Raw genomic sequence first — 19280 nt, forward strand, 5'->3', positions numbered from 1 at the left:
ACTTTTCTGAGCTTTTGTTCTTTAATGTTTTATGTTTTTGTGAGTTTTCATTTTTAGTCTTGTTGGTTGACCACACACTGTTTGAGTTGTTTGCATGAAACCACAGTTTTTTTGTCACTTACTTTTATCTGTTTTAACAATGATTTTCTCACCTGTGTGAAATGTATTAATGTCGTGTGTGTGTGTGTGTGTGAATCATATATGGCTTGATATTGCAATGAATTTTGAGAGCATGTTTCACCTTTAAGATTTCCTGACCTGGTCCAACCTGTTATGCCAAAGACTCTGTTTTATATCCAGATGTTTGCCAGAAGCAAAACACCTGCTCTGAATCACCCATGTGGATAAGTAAAGAAGTGCAACGTGTGTGAAGGTGATTTTCCTCTGGGTTTAACTGTTGTGTGTGTGTGTGTTCCTCTCTTCCCTCACAGGCGACCGGACAACCATATGAACAATATGCCAAGATGATTTTCATGGAACTAAATGACGCCTGGTCAGAATTTGAAAGCCAAGGACAAAAACCGCTCTACTGAAGAGAAAGAGTGACAGACTACCCCCTGCTGATTCTGTCATCTAATCCTAAAAACGTGTCGCCATCTCTGGTCAACATACTACAGCCACACCCTTCAACATCCGCCTTTATACCTGTGCTTCGACCCGTACTTCCACACAAACACAGAACAGCCAGTTGATCTGCAAAGACGACACAAGACTACAGAACTACAGCGCTCACACTAACAGTGTAACTGAACAAATGACCCCCTGTAGCTCTAATGTACCTACCTACTGTATGTATGTGGTGCAGCATTGTCCTTCCTTGTTGAGTGTCCTTAGCCCTGAACCAAACCACCAATCAAAGCAGAGTCACCGGGACGACTAGAAAAACAGAGAAACGTCTGATTCTGGGGAGGCAGGTCAAAAGAGATGAAGGAGACACGAGATAAGAGAAAAACACATCAGGGAGTGAACTGAACAAGCAGGCCGCTCTAACTAGAGATTCAGAGTGTGAGATAGTCATTTACCCACAAGACATTTTGCAGGTGAAATAGAATTTGCTTTGTAGTTTGTGTGAAAATCGGTTCGGTCATATCAAATCCAGTTTTTCATGCGATTGAATGTTCCTAGAAATAAGAAAAAGAGCAGCAGCGTCAGGTTACTGCATGTTTTTCACTGACTGAAGTGAAATTGAACTGAAGCCAAATGTGTTTATCATCCAAAATAGGGTGTTAGGAGGTTCGAATTAATAATGAGTTGTCTAATTTAGAAAGAATTATGTCGCTGGTTTTGACAGTAACTATGATAACAGGTCGCCTCCCATCCCCATTAGCCATAAATTGCAAAGATAACTCAAGATGAAAAACTAAGTAGAATTAAACATGGGTTTTTACAGAAAGCTGCTAAAATTGAACTTAATATTTATATGACAAAGCATAACAATGTTGTACTGTAGGAGAGCCGCTTATCATTGGTGTTTCTGATGTAATCAAGCCTTGCGTGTTTCTGTATATACAGGGAGCTGGGGATTGTATATTCTAGGATGAGCACATGTACAGTTCCAGACATGAAGCACCTTGAGGTCTCATGCATACTCACTCGTACACTAACGTATTTTTACAAGGGAGCTCCGTGAAAGCACAAACTGACTACACTTCACTGGGTGCAGCTTTGAAGGAAAGCAGCTGAAAGCCATTGTTCGTTATTTATCAGCTTTTATTTTTGTTCATTTTCATTTTGTCGTTGTTGTTTTCATGAACCGCGCTTGTCATCAGGTAATGTGAACTACTGCAAACTGTCTGACAAGTTAGAAAAGCAGGGGAGTAATTTGTCAGATTATATCACAATTTTTGTGTGTATAGCCTTTTATAGTCTGCAATACCTTTTCCGAACTACAGAGGAGGCAACAATGTGCGTAAAAACTACATCTTTGGCCCCCATGCAAACTCCTTATAACGCAATAAAAGATATGGGTTGATTTTACAGACAGGGATGATTCTATCATAAGACAATAAGTAAACTGTGTTAGATTGATGTGTGAATTCATTTAGTTTACTGTATCTCACTGCTTCATTTCACTCGAATCCTACACATATCTGTTGTCATCAGCACAGTTTTTATCAAAACACTACTTTTTCCTTTGATTAACTGATTCCTTTCGTTTTACATTTGTGAGACATTTCTGTCACAGCACTGATACTTGGTAATAATACAGATATCATTTCATATCAGCAGTAAAGTAAGGTACGACACCTGTTTTTTCAGGGCCTGTATGTGCTGCAGGTGCTGTTTGTAATAGTTTAAACCCAGAACAGATGTGAATTTGACAGATGTGATTGTTCGTCTTTATGATGGTTTCCCTCCGGCCTTTTAGGGAAACGTACACATGACACTGTTTCCTTGTGTAAAGACTAGGCCAGTGACGAATGTGCGAAAAAACAAAAAATGTGTATTTACTCTTTAGCAAACGGAAACTGAAGCAATTTTTAATTTCTTCTAAGGGTTTGAGGTTTTCACAGGAAACTAAGATGATCCTATAACATCTTGATCTTTCCACTTTGTGTTACTGATAGAGCTCTACTGTGAAATCCACTAAAGCTGTTTTATTCTGATGTTTGACCCTTGATATCAGTTCAAAAATGTGTTTAAAATCCATTTTCACACATGCAAATTGAGCAGTATTGTTTCAGAGCTGTAGATGAAGGATGAGATGCTTTTCTGATAGCCATCATAATGTCTTGTGTCTTTACTGGAGTTCATTCTTTCCCGGTTTGTTCATCTGTTTTGAGGATGCTGACTGAATAAGACGATTGCTGTTTCTTCAACTGGTTTGAGACCCAGAATGGATCAAACAACAGGAGAAAAGTTATGTCATGACCGAAATGGCTCCTCCTGAAGGGACACTGGGTTTCTGGCTGAAAATACTGAACTCTGACCTTGAGGCTACTGCTTTCTTTGGTGACTTACAAGACACAGGAAGTGTGTGTAGTATGTGCTTCTGTGCTCTATTTACACTGAGGACCTACATGTGAAATAACCCTCATACGCTCCCTCGCTGACTGAATTCTCTATCTGCAATCTTACGGCTATGTTAAAAGGCTAACCTCTATATTGTAGTCAATGGATGTGTGTTGTTTGAAGTTGTGGTATGTATGAAAGTGATCAGATTTGGATACAGACTACTGTACGTTATGTGTTTGCCTGTCTGCTGTTCAAGTATTACTAAATTGTGTAAAGATTCTGTTCATGTGTTCCTTTTCAGTTCTGTTTACCGTTACAGGATGTACATAATGATCAAGTGCAGTGCACAAAAATAAATAGTAAACAGAAAACAGAGGGGATGAGCAGCGTCCATCATTTTTATGTGTCTCTTTGTTGCTCAGTAAAATTCATTTTTATACAATTTAATAGCTGTACAGAGGTGGCATTGGTTGGTTTAAAAGACGAGGCAGCTGACAGCTGATAAATGTCACAGATGTGGTTTCTCCTTTTGAACACTAGAGGATAGCAGCATACAGCACATGAACTACACTATTGATGGCACGAACTGGTCACTCACAACGTGACTTAAGTAAAAGTACCAGTACAACCCTGTTACAGGTAAAAGTCCTTAATTCAAATATCCACTTTAGCAGAAGTACATATGTTTTATCAGTAAAATATACTTTAAGTATCAAAGTAAATGTACTTATTCTTCAGAAAAATGGCCCCTGTGGCTGATACTATTTCTGACAGCATTAGTCTGTTACTGCAGCATTAAAGCTTAAGTACCGTAAGTATATAAAATATTGTAGCTGGTTGAGATGCAGGTAGTTTTAACTACTTTACACACAGTTAGGCATTTTAGTCCAGTGGTTCCCAACCAATGACTGTATATACAGTCATTGTTCCCAACCTAAGAGTCAGACTCACTGTAAAGGGTCACAAGACAACAAGAAGAGTTGTGAGACGATGATTTGGGTAGAAAAAATAATTTGTACTTTTTCTGAAATTTTGATTTATTTGTTCTGTTTAGTACATGATACATCAGTTATTTAAAAACTTTCCGAAAAGTAAAGAGTAGAAATCTGATAGAACTGCCAACAATTCATAGAAATGTCACAAACATTAGGAACCACTGGTTTAATCTACAGCCATGCTCACAGCTCTGTGAGCTACTTAGACATGGCAGTGCAGTAAATGCTAACATCAGCATGCTAACTTGCTCACAATGATACAAGATCCAAAAAAAATAGTGACTCAACCAAATGATCATTTTCAGCTTGTGGTGGTGCAAAATTTCTGCACTGATTATAATGCACATAGACTACAATAATATGGTGCCTTACAATGCTGCTGTTCACTGCTCGTGCTACACTCCTCTCATATGTGATCGGTTAGGGGAGTTGATAAGTTTTCCCTTGGGGCCCAGATCCGGGAAGAACAGGACTGCAGTGTCAGTGTTTGACTATCCAGAAGGAAATTTAGGGTAATTGAAAATAACCCCCTCGATCAGTGATTCATTGTAAAATAAGGTTACTGCTGCACTCCTCAGTTTTTCCTTCCTCTAACTGGCTCTGCTGACACTGCTTACGTACTTCCTGAGAGAGATTCAGGGCTGATGGATGTAGACCATTAGCACAGTCTGATGTTTGATTTAAAAAAAATTTTTTTTTAATGATATCCTACACCATTATGCACAAGTCTCATCTTCATGTCAAGCTGCTACATGTTTCAAATAAACATCTTGATGCCAGAGGGACCACAGATGTCCTTTGGGGTAAATTAAATGTGGACAAGCATATTGAGGGAAGTTACCACAAAAGATCAAGGTCATCACTTCTGGTAACTGTGGATTTAATTTATCAGAACATAACAATGGTGGAAATACATGAAATAGTAAATCAAATTGTTTCAGTATGTTACATTTGGAGAGGCTATATGAGAGTTTCTGACCACACATGAAGCTGTTTTTATAAGCACTTTTTGTTTTGAAACCTACTCTATGTTCCCTATTTCTATGGCGCATTTGATGTGTTTTGATTCTTAGCACCTGATTCTACTTTAATGATCTTTGATAGCACTGGCAAATTCGATGTGCACATAAATGACCTGGTAAGGACGCAGGAGGAGAGCAATAGAAGCATGTTAGCTTCCTTTCTCTGACTTCCTCGAATAGATAGATTTTTTTTTTCCAGCCAACCTATAGACTGACACGCTGTTCTCGAAGAAGCAGCGTGAAGCATGTTTTGAATAAATTCAAGCTTCACCTGGGCACGCCTTGCTCTCACAAAATGACAGACGGTATTTAACCAAGAGAACATTGTTTTTATGTATCAGGACCGTTGCCTTAGAGAAGCTGTAAAGTTGTGAAGGTGGAAACTGAATAAATAATGCCTCTCACTCACTCACTCACTCACTCACTCACTCACTCTGCCAAACACTACGAAAGCACTTAACCCCTAAGTGCTCCAGTGGTGACCTGATAAAAGGCCTCCTGCTGAAACCTCCTGCTGCTGACAGTGTAACTGAGTTCCTCTGAAACTGCATATGTTTAGAAGTCAGTGCATCTTCTTCTTTGCTTTGCTCCTTCAAGTCAACATAATTAAAAATGTTGTTTTAAAAAAGCTAACTTTAGAGTTGTTGTACAAGCACATTATGTACTGCTGTTATCTTAAAATCAGCTGACTGCCTGGGAAATGTTCATGTCTCCAGAGGATACAACTCCTCTAGGCTGGGAACTCATTAGGCACATAAAAAGTAACATTTTTTTTTACATGGCTTCTCCAGTGAATCGCCATTAAAAGAAATACTGCTTACTTTGATTTGTTGATGGTTAATATTTTTGTGTGTTACTGCTCTTCCGTTTTGTATTGTATGCCAGGATTTGTGCATGAGTTTGCGTGTGACTGACAGAACGGAGAACACAACGGAGACGATAGTAGCAACACCTATTTAAAACTAATGCAGTGTAATACAACGATAAGTGACACTTTTAACTTGTTGGTGGTGTTAGACGTAAAGTCAGGGGATCACCAAAGTCAATAGGATTCAGCCATAGATATCTGTATTAACATTTCACAGCAAACCATCCAATGTTTGTTGAGACATTTCAGTCCGGACCGAAGTGTTGGTCTAGCTGATCCAATGAAAGAAGAACCTTAGCATCCACAATGCCAAAGGTCAAAATAAGACACAATGAACCAAAACTGAAACGCAGGACAGCAGCCTGATTTAAAATCCATTGCTTCTGTTTTAAATTGCTGCCAAATATAATTATGCTTATCACGAGAAAAGGCAAGTTGTGTCCATAACATGTATTTTTTTAAAGTGCCGGTGAGTTTTTGTTGTCCGTGACCTGCGCTCTCTGCTGTACTAATGACAACTCAAGTACAGCGCCATTGTCTAGTGATTGAAATGCGGCCATTACAGACTCAGAAATGCTAATGCAGATACACTCATTTCATTCTCAAGGCTCTTCCTTAGTGGGTTTCTAATGATGTAAGAGGGCACACAGGGAGCACCTGATATCTTGGTAGAGACACAGAGGGTCAATTTGGGTTGTTGACCACCAAAACAAATCGCATTATAGGGAGCTGGTTTGCATTTAGATTATCATAAACTGAAGACTTTCATTCTATGTCTCCAATACTCCTGAAGATGATGGGTTTCGTAATGAGAAAATCCACTTAGTATATATTTCCACACAATATGCACTTCCTTTGCCATCGTTTCAGTCCAGTTGAACATTAAACTTTACACACAGTAAAGTCTCTGATTTCCCAATCTAAACTATCTTCACTGCATGCACTGACTTGATGGAGGGAAACATTTTGTTATATGTCCCATGTGATGCAATAGGAATGCATGAGATTACTGTTGTGTTATGTGTGTGTATGTGTATGTGTGTGTGTATGTGCAAGAACAGGAATTTTACATGCCAAGACATTGAGGATTTGCTGCGTGGGTGTGCAGATTTCACACAGGAAGCCAAAAAGGAGAATTTCATTTAGTTTTGATATTATTATTTTTCATGAACTCCCTGCTCTATTGTTCATTTACAGAGGAGAACAAGACAATGAGCTTTATCTTACTGTATGACAACAGAAGCCTGATGTTTACCGTACAGGATCTTGATTATCTGATCTTTTTTGCGTTCAAAGAAAAATGCTAAAGATACAAGATGCCACTTGTTGAGGTCATTAAACTTATAAAAATTGGCAATAAAAACGTATGCTCAAATCTGCATTTATTTTAGGTTTTGCATACAAATACAAGATTATACCTAGGAAGCTCTAATACTGCAGCAGTCAAGATTTAAGACTGCCTGGTGTTTGCAAACCACCTCAGGTGTCACGCAGGTCAACTTTCTGACTCTGCTGTTGTCAGAAGACTTTTGCTATCTTACTGGCAGTTTAAAAATAGCAACCTCCCCTTTGGGCCTGTCACTTTACAATCATGGATTACATGTAACTGCAGCTGTGATGGAAACCAACAATAGCACAATATAATAATAACCTTTTGCGGCAGGCGCAGGCAGAGTTGGTTGACTTCCTGGATGGCGTGATGTAAGTTTAATTTTCTTTTGTATATTATTATTATTATATATATCTCATAAGCTTGCATTAAATGAAGTATTTGTACGTTTTGCTAGCCAGCGTTAGCATTGACAGCTGCTCAGAGGGTGAATTATAATCTATAGTTCTCTGTAGGTTCATCATTATATGAGCGACTGCGTTCACATTATACACAATCATTTGATCCAGTGTTCTTATGAAAATATGTATTATAGCAGCTTTATGTTTTGTGTCTTTCTCTGTAATAAAGTGTACTCTCTCCCTAAACAACAGTGTTTATTTTTGTATTTGGAACAGCATGGTATCCTGTTATAGAGTGTTTTTTGTTGTTGTTGTTGTCAACATCTCACTGATAAAGTGGGATTGTATCCCAGAGTTTGTTTGGACCTGGTCAGGATCAGTGTGGATCAGGGAGGGTGCTACTGTAAATGGTGTGACAGCCCAACCCAAAGGCAGCTCTTGGCTAGAGTGCGTCAGAGGAATTATGGGATCACATATCATTTGTGCACACGCACAGACACACACAGAAAACCCCTTTGTACCTCAACTAGAGGGAAAGTTTGAGGCGACCACTGACAGAGGGCAGGCTTGTCGCTAAGCTCTTATTTTCTCTAAGCCCACACTTCCAAATATACACCTCCAGTCCATGTATATGCATTCAAAAATAGAGATGGTTTTTATCCAGAAAAAATCTAATCCCCATGCTATCTGCGCTTGCTGTGCCCACACACCTGTAGATACACAGATTGGTGCAAACACATGCATGCACATCCTGGCCTGGGTGATTGGTGTGTATTCTGACACCGTGTATCAGAAATAGCCACTGATGCCTAGAGACACACTGCTCCACATAAAGCAGTCCGTCCGTGGGACTTCAAAATGTCACTTCTCAGACTGTTACTATGTTCAGGACATGAGCTGGAACTTTCACTTTTCGTGTCATACTTGTGAAGATCTGCGGGCGTGGGACAGCTGCTGAGTAAGTATTCTCAATATTACAACATTTCATAAGGCGCTGAATGAAAGCTGTGAGATGAATGACACCCCACAAGCTGCACACAATGACACACACCTAAACTGACACCTAAAGAGTTGTTAGTTTTCTGATTGTTTTAAATCCTGTGTCACTGGAGTTGTCTTTCTAGGAGAAATGACTGGCAAACACTGCAGGCTCGACCTTGTTTTTTTCTTTAGTCTATTTTTTCTGTCATGTTGAAACAGCAGATTTCCCGCCCTCAGTCTCTCTACATGTCTCTCTGTCTTTCCTTCTGCCTCCCTTCCTGTAATTGATAATCACAAACTCTTTGTTATGATAAAATGTCAAGTCTCTGCCGCTTTTCATCTCTCTACATTGTTCCTCCACCTCCATATTTTTTCCTATAAACTTTTGATGAGGCAGTGCAGCAGAGATCATAACACTGATGTGTTGTTTTTTCCAGCAGTCAGAGATCAAAAGCGAAGGGGACATGTTGATGGGTTTTTTGCATGTCTTACTTAGAAGCCCATAAAAATCCACATGAATAGGAACATGGTTTTACATTTTGGGATGTTCACTGTCTTTCCGAGAGTGGGATGAGAAAGTCTGTCATGTTTGTGTGTTAAGTATGAAGCTAGAGTCGGGACACATTTACCTTAGCTTAGTATAAGACTGGAAACAGGGAGAAACGACCAGCTTGGCTCTCTGCAAAGTTCAAAAATAGGTCTTCAAACACCTCCAAAATGACATGACAGAGAAAAACAGCATCAGGTGTTTCAACAAGCAAAAACCCCAAAACAACATGTCAAGTTCAGGTGACAAAGCCCTTTAGTGGCTGTAGTAAATATGACGGGATGGATCAAAACGTAGGACTTAAATACCGGAGGCCACCAGTGATTGCAAACAAAGAGGTTCACATAACATAACATAATAATGTACTCATCTGAACCCAAAATACTGAACCGTTTCCCTAAACCTTAACAAACTGTTTTTGTGCCTAAACTTAACCAAATCTTATCCACGAGCTGCCGCATCAAAAACAGTGATTTCTAACAGTTTTTCTTGCACAGACAGAAGATGTCATCTTGCCAATTGGGGCATCAGATCAGAAAACGTTCCTCTGTGTCGATCTAGAGAGCATGGAGAAACAGTATTTTATCATGACATGTTGCCTCTAAAGTTCACTATATAAACACATCACACCTGTACACAAACTGGGGAGCAAAAACCGCATGCACCTTGGGGTTATGTGCTTGACCATTTTTTGGCTGGGAGCAGTGAACTAGCTACGCTAACTGTCTGCTGGCTCTTCATATTTAATGGACAGGTGTGAGTGTGGGATTGATCTACTCATCATAGGCACATTTCCCAAAATGTCGAACCATCTTCTCATTTCACTCTCAAGAAAAAGCCAAATATGAATCTATCCCTTTAAACCCTCACAGTTTGCAGCTTTTATCGAAACTCAAATGTATCTTTTTGTCTCAAAACTCTTGCCCTTGCTCTTCTTATGGTAAATTTGGGTACTATATATTTTTCTATGCATGAACTCTTCTTAAGAGAGTGAACACAGCCCTTATGTTCAGACTGGTGTCAGCAGCTTCAGTGAAACACAGAGAGCAGAGATCAGGTGGCACAGACACATTTCAGACGAGCCTCAGGCAAAAACCGACCAGTCCAGCACTAGATTCTCAGAGGTTCAGACTCCTGTTTTTCAATCTGTGTCAGAACTAACAGCCATGGTCGTTTAGTAGGAGGCATTTAGCTGCCTGTTTGACCATTTGGTTTATTTAAACTAGGAGGGTAAAAGGTGAGATTATGGTCACAGAGGTCTCCATGGTGATGAGGGGCTTCTGCGCTGTTTGCTCTGTTGAACCCAAAGGCCTGAATTTACACAGGAGCTAAAAGTGATAATGTTTTTTTAACCTTGTGCTATTCCAGTCGATATTCATGTTCATACTTGAGGCAGTGCTGTAGTTACCTGTAAAGACACTGAGGTTTAATCCTCAGGGGCGCTTTACTTTCGGCATCTGAAACTTTATTCATACTGTGTATTATTTGACAGATATTAATTCTTAATTAATTTTTTCTGTTAATATATTTAACAGAAAAGTTTCTTCATTTTCTTCCTTTGTTCTCCACCAGAATCTTACCTATACAGGGAAAGAAAACAATAATGCTGTATTTTACTGCCTTATTTCCTTAAAATATTCTGGAATATGAAAATATGTAATCTCGTATAGGAAGAATAAAGAAAGAAAATGATTCAAAATATTCAGCAACTTTACTTTTAGTGTCTGAAAGTGGGGTGTTGAGATGGATTTTGACTTATACGACCCTGTCTGCAGAAATCAGATACTGAGTTGGGAGCTGGTCTTTGTTCTGTCAGTTTCACTGGTAATCCAGAATGGATTTGGCAATAAGTGGCTCCATCCATCCATTTTGCTTATTGCTATTCATAGTTGGAGCCTATCCCAGCATGCACCGGGCTAAACACACAGATGAACATAAACACGTTTCATGTCCTTGGACTGACTGCACTTTCCCCCAATCAGCAGATCTCCTCTAATGCCACAGTGATGCAGGGTTCAAGGTTTTAGCTTAAAGACACTTCGCACGAGCCTCAGCAGGTCTCACATGTGAGTTAGATATCTGTGCATGAGCATTTTGTGCTTGTGATTTCAACCGACTCGCTGTATGTCAGTCTGTCTGCTCTCCTGTGCATCACCAGCTTGGATCCACAGGGCAGAGCAGCACATCATGACCAAAATGTTGCAGAGCTGTGGGTCTGTCAACAAACTGCTTTGCTTCACTTGTTGTTTTGTAGTTAGTGATAATAATGATGCTTTCAGTTGCAGTAAGAATATTCCTGGAACACTTGCTCTGGTTGGTTTTGTATGTTGCTTACTCTCCACTTTTTTCATTTTCTGACATTATCGTCGTAATCTTTATTGTTTATCTCTTTATTTACAATCCACAAACAAGCACTCTCTCTCTGTTCCTGTTTACCCCTGCACTAATTCACCCTCACTGTCTATTTAGGTTGATTTGTAATGTGCCGTGTTTTCTTTTTTTGTGACGTTGTTTTATTAAGGAACACAAAAACACACAAATGAACGCATGGACATCCATTTGCAGACACAGGTTTGTGACTGAATGCTGGATCTGTAAAAGGTCAATCTGCATTAATATGGCGGGAAGAAACACAAGGCTGGACAAGCAAGACAAGTTTCACAAGTTTCAAAACAAGTTTCAGAAACATGAGATAAACTGTTTGCAGTCATTTTGCTTTTTAAATCCCACTTTTGGAGACTGTTCTTCCATAGTGGCTGTTGTAATTATGAGCAAAGGAGGATCTCAGTGATGTTGTTACACAGTGACAAAGTCTACATAGGGAGGAAGTCAGGGTAGATGGATGTATTGACAAAATATTGGACTTTAACATGGGAGACCGCTGTTTGTTTCCTGTTTCAAGTGTTTCTTTTAACCGTTACCACTATAATTTGATTACCTCAACCCAGTGTTGCAGTACTTGACTTGAGTCCAGGACTCTGACTCGAGTTCAACTCAAGTCCTGATTTTCAGGACTCATGACTCCACTTGGACTTGAGCACTGATGACTCTGACTTGTATTCAAACTCGAGCATTGACTGCATTCAGACTTGGCCGTCATAATTTGCCAAAAGATATTGGCATCTTTATCAATATTGTAACATTATTCAATTTTATACAAGGGCGGGGGTGTGTGTCCACCTGCCTACGTGTGGATTCACGTGTATACTGTCAGTATCAGTAAGTTCTGATGCCTAAACAGACGCTCCCAATCAACTGTGATGACTCTGACTTGGACTTAGACTTGAACACTGGGGACTTGAGACTCGACTCGGACTCAAGGTTCTGCTTCAACCATATCACGATCTTTCCCTACACCTAACCAGGTTGTTTAGGTTGGAGGACTTGTTGCACTTTTCAGTATCAGAAGATTTTCATTCACAAAGGTGAAATCATACCTCCTAGTCCCGTGGCAGCTGTAACGAATGAGCAGCTTGATTAGAAAGAAAAAATAAAGGCCAATAATTTATGGCTTCAGGCTGGAAATAAACAATTCAAACTATGTTTCCTCTGAAAGCATCACAGTGGAAAAATAAACCAAATAATATCTTTAATTCTTTGGCTCCAGTGAGGGGAGTTTGACACAGAAAGAGCAGATGGAGCGCTTTCATTCAGCAGAAACGTTGCCTTAATCTACACAATTGACTCTTCTCCACCCGGCTTTATGACCTCAGAGCTTTCATTGAGAAAAATAAAATAATTTGAGTGGCTCAAGGTGGCAAACTGACGCACACTCCGACGTCTCAGAGGACGCTGTGAAACATTAAGGCAGAGAGCAGGGATAACTCGAGGCGTGAGAGCCGCCTGGATGTTATTGCCTGCTGCTTGACTGATGCAGGCTGCTTTAGCATGAGTGGGTGCTGAATAAAAACATCATATCATGCACAGACACAAGTGGGTGGTTGAGGCGTTTGTGCGCATTACGTGGAAATGTGAGACTCACAGTGGTTTGGAAACCCCACATGTTGCTCCTGTGTTAATATGACACCAAAGTGCTGCATTTCTGCACCTTCTGAACTCTTCCCTTTACTTCCTCATCAATCATAATTCATCCAAGACATTTAAGAAAACGAGCCTAAAATCATTCACTGTAGTAGAGGTCCTGCCCTCTGTAGTGCACTAGGTTTGGATCAGTTAAGTGTTTTTGAAAGGCTGATTCAGAGGCAATCATTTTTAGAAACAAAAAGATTCCCATGTTTGTATTCCCCAGCCACTTTTTTAACAGTCCATGCATGATGATTAATATAATTTAATGGTGAATTTGTGCTTAAATATTATATATAAGTATTGCTGCCGCTACACAGCCAACAATGGCATTCACCAGTCTAGAAGAAACGTTTTGATTTCAGCATGAAACTTAATTCCTTTATTCACCAAAACAAGATTCTATTCGATCATTATTACTATTATTAATATATTTCCTAATGTGTCAATCACAGGGCGCACTCATCCCGCTAATACTACTTCCTTTTATGTGACTCTGAGCAGACAACAACAACAAATCAGATAAACTAATAGAGGTTGTTAGATTTTTTTCTGCCATGATCTCGATGACATTTCAATAACTTCAATGACTGGTACCATGTTCAGTTATGTTCACACTGGAAATATAGGAAGTTCTTCTGGCAGATTTCCACATCAGCCAGGGATGATTCAGCTTTGATCTGCCCCTCAGTGGATACACTTTTCATCCGTGTACACACAAAAGGTGTCAATTTGCTTCAAATGAAGTGCTTGTCGGATCATCAAACAGCGTCTGTAGCCCCCCCACCCATGTAACATCAGAAATGAGCGGCCTGTGCTTGACAACTTTTGTAAACTTCCGAAAAACAACAATCCAGCGAGAATATTTCATGCAGCGAATGTACAAATGTGTTGAGGTGAGAGAGAAGAGAGGGTTTGAACCTCTCTCTTTACATTGTGTGGGCGTACCACAGAGTGCAACAGCACATACGCCTGTGACGGGAGACTGCGTGAAAGTGAGCACTGTTATTTTAACAATTATTAGGTCTCGCCCGTCTCCGTGGCGTCAGGTTTTTCACCCCACATTCAAGTGTGACAAGTGGAAACATATACAAAAACTTTTTCCCCTCAGACGTTTTCAGTCGACATTTTGAAAGATAGTTTGCTTGAAGCAAGTAGCCTATACTAACAACCTCCCATCAGGAGCCTTGAAGGAAGTCCTGAGGCCTGTTTGTTGCAATCTCAGCTAATTTCAAAATAGTTAGCTGTATCTGAAGGCCCCTGACTTGTGTGTTTTTAGTGAATGTATGAAGCCGCTGTGTGCGATATTGATCCTTACTGGATGGCTAAAAAAAAAAAAAAAAAAAAAAAAGAGCGTATTTTCTGTTCCTTTGATGATAATCTAAAAACAAAGAAACAAAAGCTTTTGGATCCATTTGAAAATTAAATCAAAATACTAGAAAAATGAAAAATACTGACTGGCGGATTGGTTCGTCAAAAGCAACAGCAGGAAGGAACAATTTTTTAAAATGGCTCTATTTCTTCTAAATCCCCAATTTGTTTTTAAAGAAGTCACAAAATGAAATCAAGGTGACAGCAGTGCTAACACAGCCTCGATCTGTCAGCAGATGACAGACCCCTACTCACCGCCCTCACTCTGACTTTACTGTGCTGGCTTGGAGGGGATGGCTCACTTGGTTGTAGATAATAAAATTTGATGACGCACAAGCTCGGCATTGGGACACCTCAGCACTTTTTCTCTCTCTGCCTTTCTCTCTAATTCTTTCCATGTTTGTTTTCTGCCTGGGAAGAAGTACTCCCCTATAATCTTACTCGTCTCTCGGAGGAGAAAGTGAGAGGGCAGCTATGTGATGCTGTGCGAGTGCAAATCATCTGCTTGCTGTGGAATAAGTGACAGAGCAGTTGAATGTATGAGTGTGTGTGTGTGTGTGTGTGTGTGTGTGTGTGTGTGTGTGTGTGTGTGTGTGTGTGTGTGTGTGTCTGTGCAGAAACAAGGCAGAGATTGTGTCCCAGGGAGAGGCAGTGATTGTGGTTTTATGAGTGACTCCATCATGTTTTGATGATGCAGTTATGGCAGAGCAGGGAACAAGCGCACAGTCAATACAGTGCTGTTATTTCATCACATCATCGTGCTCACACTGCTGCAGACTGCGTGCTGGTGTGCGTTTATGTCAGTGTGTGTGTTAGGCACAGAGAAGAGAGAGAATGAAGAAGCAAGAAAGAAACAAAGCAAAGACCATAAGATGAGGACATGCTCATCTCACCCCTCAGGCCCTTTGCTTTGGCCTCTGATGCTAAGAAGTAACCCACAAACCGTTCAGACATGTCTCTGAGCCTTGCTGGTGTCACTACCAGATGGTATCCACTCACATCTGGCGGTAATGTGAGTTGTTCACATGTTGTGCACACACAAACCTCTACAACACAGCGCACTCTGTGTTTTCCAGGCTTCTGTTTGTGTCAGCTGACGAGTACCGTTAATAAAACCCATTAAATCCATTAGCTGTGGTTTTCTCGTTAACCCGAGGGGTCGCACACTTAGGCTGCTTTTGCTCACACACACACACACCAACACACACCCACACACGCAAGGTCTTCTGGGGTGTGAACTGTCAAGGCCCTGGGTTGTGTTTGCCTTGGTGATTCTGATAATTCTGAGTTGACAAATAAGAGAGCAAAGTGTGAGATGCCAATATGTATGAAAGAGTTTGATTTTTGTTGCAAATACAGTAAAATATATTGTAAAAAAATCCCTCCTAAATGTAAATTTACGCAAAATGTTGCTTGCACAGTATAAATGTTGTTTTGCCTTAATGGCGATTTGTGCACGTCACTTTGACTAACTCTTTTTTTTCTCTCTGCTTCCCTGACATTTTCTTCATCTGTTTCGTCTCTCACAGGAGTTGGTGTTTGGCAGGTGCTGTGTCTCATGTGAAGCTCGGTTTTCCAGTAATTCAGTAGACAGCTACTGAACAGTGGAAAAATACTGTGTCCCCTCATGAAAATATGTGAAATTTAGCGAAATGTCTTGAAGTGCGCAGATGTGTTCCCAGGAAGAGATACAGATTTTCCCACCTTCAAATAGACATAGATTTGACACTGAAATAGTCCAGTGGAAAAATGTGTTGATTTGGCTGGAACTCTGGAAGAAACATTTTCCCTCTGATAATTAATAGCAAAATGTCAACTAGCTTTTGTTATGTGCCTAAAGCAGTCACTCCATAGATGATGGCTGTGGCTCTTTACTGCACAATCTGAGCTTGGCTTTTGGCATTTCCTTTGCTATTTGTCCTTTCTTCTTCAAGATGATTGCCCAAATGGTACAATATAATTCAAGCAAAATATTCATGGCTCACTTGCACACCCTTTGGAAAGAGATGCTGCTGCTGTGTGCACTCTGATAGCACAGATGTTTCTGGGATAACCTCCATTTTCTGTCTTGAAATACAAAGTCAGGTTTTTTGTCTCGGGCCAGTCCAAAAAATATTGTTCACAACTAAGTCTGTGGATCATTATCTCAAATCTGTCCAAAATGTGTTTAGCTAGAGCTAGGAGACAATTAGCTCATCTCAGCATAACGAACAGGGGGAAACAGCTAGCCTGACTCTGTGTGAAAGATACAAAATCCACCCAAAAATCTGCCTATCAGCACCCCTATTCTACTGCTGTAACTATTTCTTGGCCAAGCGCAATGACTTCCTGGAATCTTACTTGGCTTCCTTACATTGATGACAAAGAGTCCAGGAAAAAAGCCAATAAAATTTTTACCCAAAATTTTAAAATGAGCAATCTCACTCAGTTGTGTTGGCTGTGGTTTTACCACATAAGCTTCAAACAAGCTTTCCCTCTCAAACCCGGTCACAAGAGCAGTAGTTGGACCAGTTTGTGCTGTCATCACACAAAAATTTTGTTTGTGATCGTTTCACAAAATCTTACGAAATCCTGTTTTGATCTTGCATCATCAGCTTCTGTCAGTTGTCAGAGTGGCAGACATCAGCAGGTTTTATCGTTCTCTGGCTACAAACTATTGGTCGGTTTTATTTTATAGATATTGGCTGCATTAAGCAGAACTCGTGACAAATGCAGGGTCTGCTTGTATTTCAGCAGCTGTGGCTTCCGAGGGGACATGTGATACAGCTGTGCTCTGGAAAAGACATCACACTTACACTTTGTCAGCACACACACTACCCCTTATATGACAATGACGACCTTAATTTGTGACATAAACAAGTACGTAAACTCAGGCAGCAGCTGATTCTCAGTGATTCAAAAAACAAAGGGTGAGACATGAAAGGTTTTTGGGAAAAGGAAGAGGTATAGTTAGTCTGTTTTCCTCTACGCCTCAGTCCGAACACGTCTTTCAGTGTGGCTGTAAGAGCTGTATTTCTCAGTAACAAGGATATTCATAGTGCGACCCTGGGCATAATGCCAATGGAAATAAGGATGTCCAGTCCACCGACCTTCCACAAACATGAAAACAACAAGCTTTGTGACACAAAAATTCTCCAAATGATCGGGAAAACACAATTAAAGAACCAAATGCATTAAATGGCAAGTTAGTAGACACAAGATTATTTTGCATGCTCACAATAAGAAAATTCCAGGCAGGGGCAGACAGGGAAATTAATTCCAGGAAATATGAAAATAGATTCAGTTTTTTTTTTTTAAATTCCTCACTGGCCTCGTCCATGCAATATTCCCCAAAGGTCAATGACTTACAGGATGACCTTCTTTTCAGACAGCAGTGAGCCAGTGTGGACAGTGGACAACTTGGCCCTGATGAATGAGATCCTTTTTATCACAGAGCTGCTTTCAATGGTTTATTCTAGCGTGTATCATATCTGCTCTGTTAGGTAGCAAATCATAGGGAGATGGACTTGTTTCATCTTCAACTAAGAAGGACATCCGTAACCACACTATCAGCCAAGTCAACATACTGTGAAATCTAGAAAGAAGTCTTAAAGAGGCAGTCCATTAACTTTACACATAACTTACTTTACTTGCCACAGTAATCAGCCTGTGAGAGCCTTGTACAATGTCTTCTGTTTGAGAGTCTCAAAAGATAAGCCTGATGATGGTGTTTTCAACCTTATGGTTCTTGGCAGCTCGAAATTTTTAACAGAAATCCTGTTTTACAAACTGGTGGTGTGGATGTTGGATGACATGGGTGTTTACTACTACTATAAGACACCAGTGAGTTGCATTATAGGAAGTGTAGGAGCTAGTGTTTGTGGAAGTTGACCTGTAGTAGGAACTAAAAGACAAGATATCTCATGTCCAAATGTTAAGTGCAATACTAAATCGCTGAACTTCTCCTTTAAGAGACAAACTGAAACCAGTGCCAATGGCTCATTCCTCTCGAACAATGGCCCTTCATCTGCCCTTACTTCCCACCTCATTTCCTCTCTTTCATAGAAAAGCATTAGCAAGTGATAGAAATTTGATGTAAAATCAGGTTACGCTGCATCCTTCAGTGATCACAGGAATTGGATCTGCATGTGGAGCCTGCAGAGGAATCACATCAAACCAAAACCATACATGATTTTGAAATAAAAAGATGATATCATTCCCTTCAGTGACATCATCTCCACCACTGTGCAAGCATGACATCATCTCCATGGTATGCAACCCCTCCTTGGGGATTTTTCTTTTTCTTTTCTTTTTTCTAGAGCAGAAAAATCTGATTAATTATTCATGAGCAGCTTCCCTGTGTGAGGTGGGCAGCTGTTTCACACTGCAGGGCACAGGGGTCTGTTTGTGAGACAGATTCATCTCATAATGTTGATACAGTGTAAAACACTTGACTCATCTAATGCAGTGATGACACTGCAGCTCTGCTGTCAAATCCTGTCCCAAAGCAGTGATGATACGGGAGTAATGATGAACTGATGTCATTGTAGGTGCAGCACTTTGCTGCTCTTACACAGACAGGACTATTTAACCTGGGACTATTTCTTGGTGGATGGATGGTGGATTAGAAGAGCCAAATGGGTTATCTATCAAATGTAATCTTTCTACTACACAGACAGTAAATAAAGTAAAGAACTAAAGGGATCATGACTGGGAGAATCATGTAGTCATGATGATCTGATGCTTGTTGTTTTATGGTACTTTATTATTTTTTTCAAAATTGTTTGTGTCTTGTCCTTTTGTTTCAA

General features: G+C 40.1%; 1 protein-coding gene across 3 annotated transcripts in view; it reads left to right on the forward strand.

The window, feature by feature from the left end:
- Positions 1 to 3328, forward strand: part of dnajc6 (DnaJ (Hsp40) homolog, subfamily C, member 6) — a 39091-nt gene extending 35763 nt beyond the window's left edge. For all 3 annotated transcript variants that reach the window (XM_087170502.1, XM_023394599.2, XM_023394600.2), the window contains one exon: positions 432 to 3328. In XM_087170502.1, coding sequence (XP_087026628.1) covers positions 432 to 533 — 102 coding nt within the window. In that variant the 3' untranslated portion in view covers positions 534 to 3328. The remainder of the gene's footprint in view (positions 1 to 431) is intronic.
- The last annotated feature ends 15952 nt before the right edge of the window (positions 3329 to 19280 follow it).

This window comes from Seriola lalandi, unplaced genomic scaffold (assembly GCF_002814215.2).
Source record: "Seriola lalandi dorsalis isolate HSWRI2012SDOR001 ecotype SW California unplaced genomic scaffold, Sedor1 jcf7180002054949, whole genome shotgun sequence".
NCBI lineage: Eukaryota > Metazoa > Chordata > Actinopteri > Carangiformes > Carangidae > Seriola > Seriola lalandi.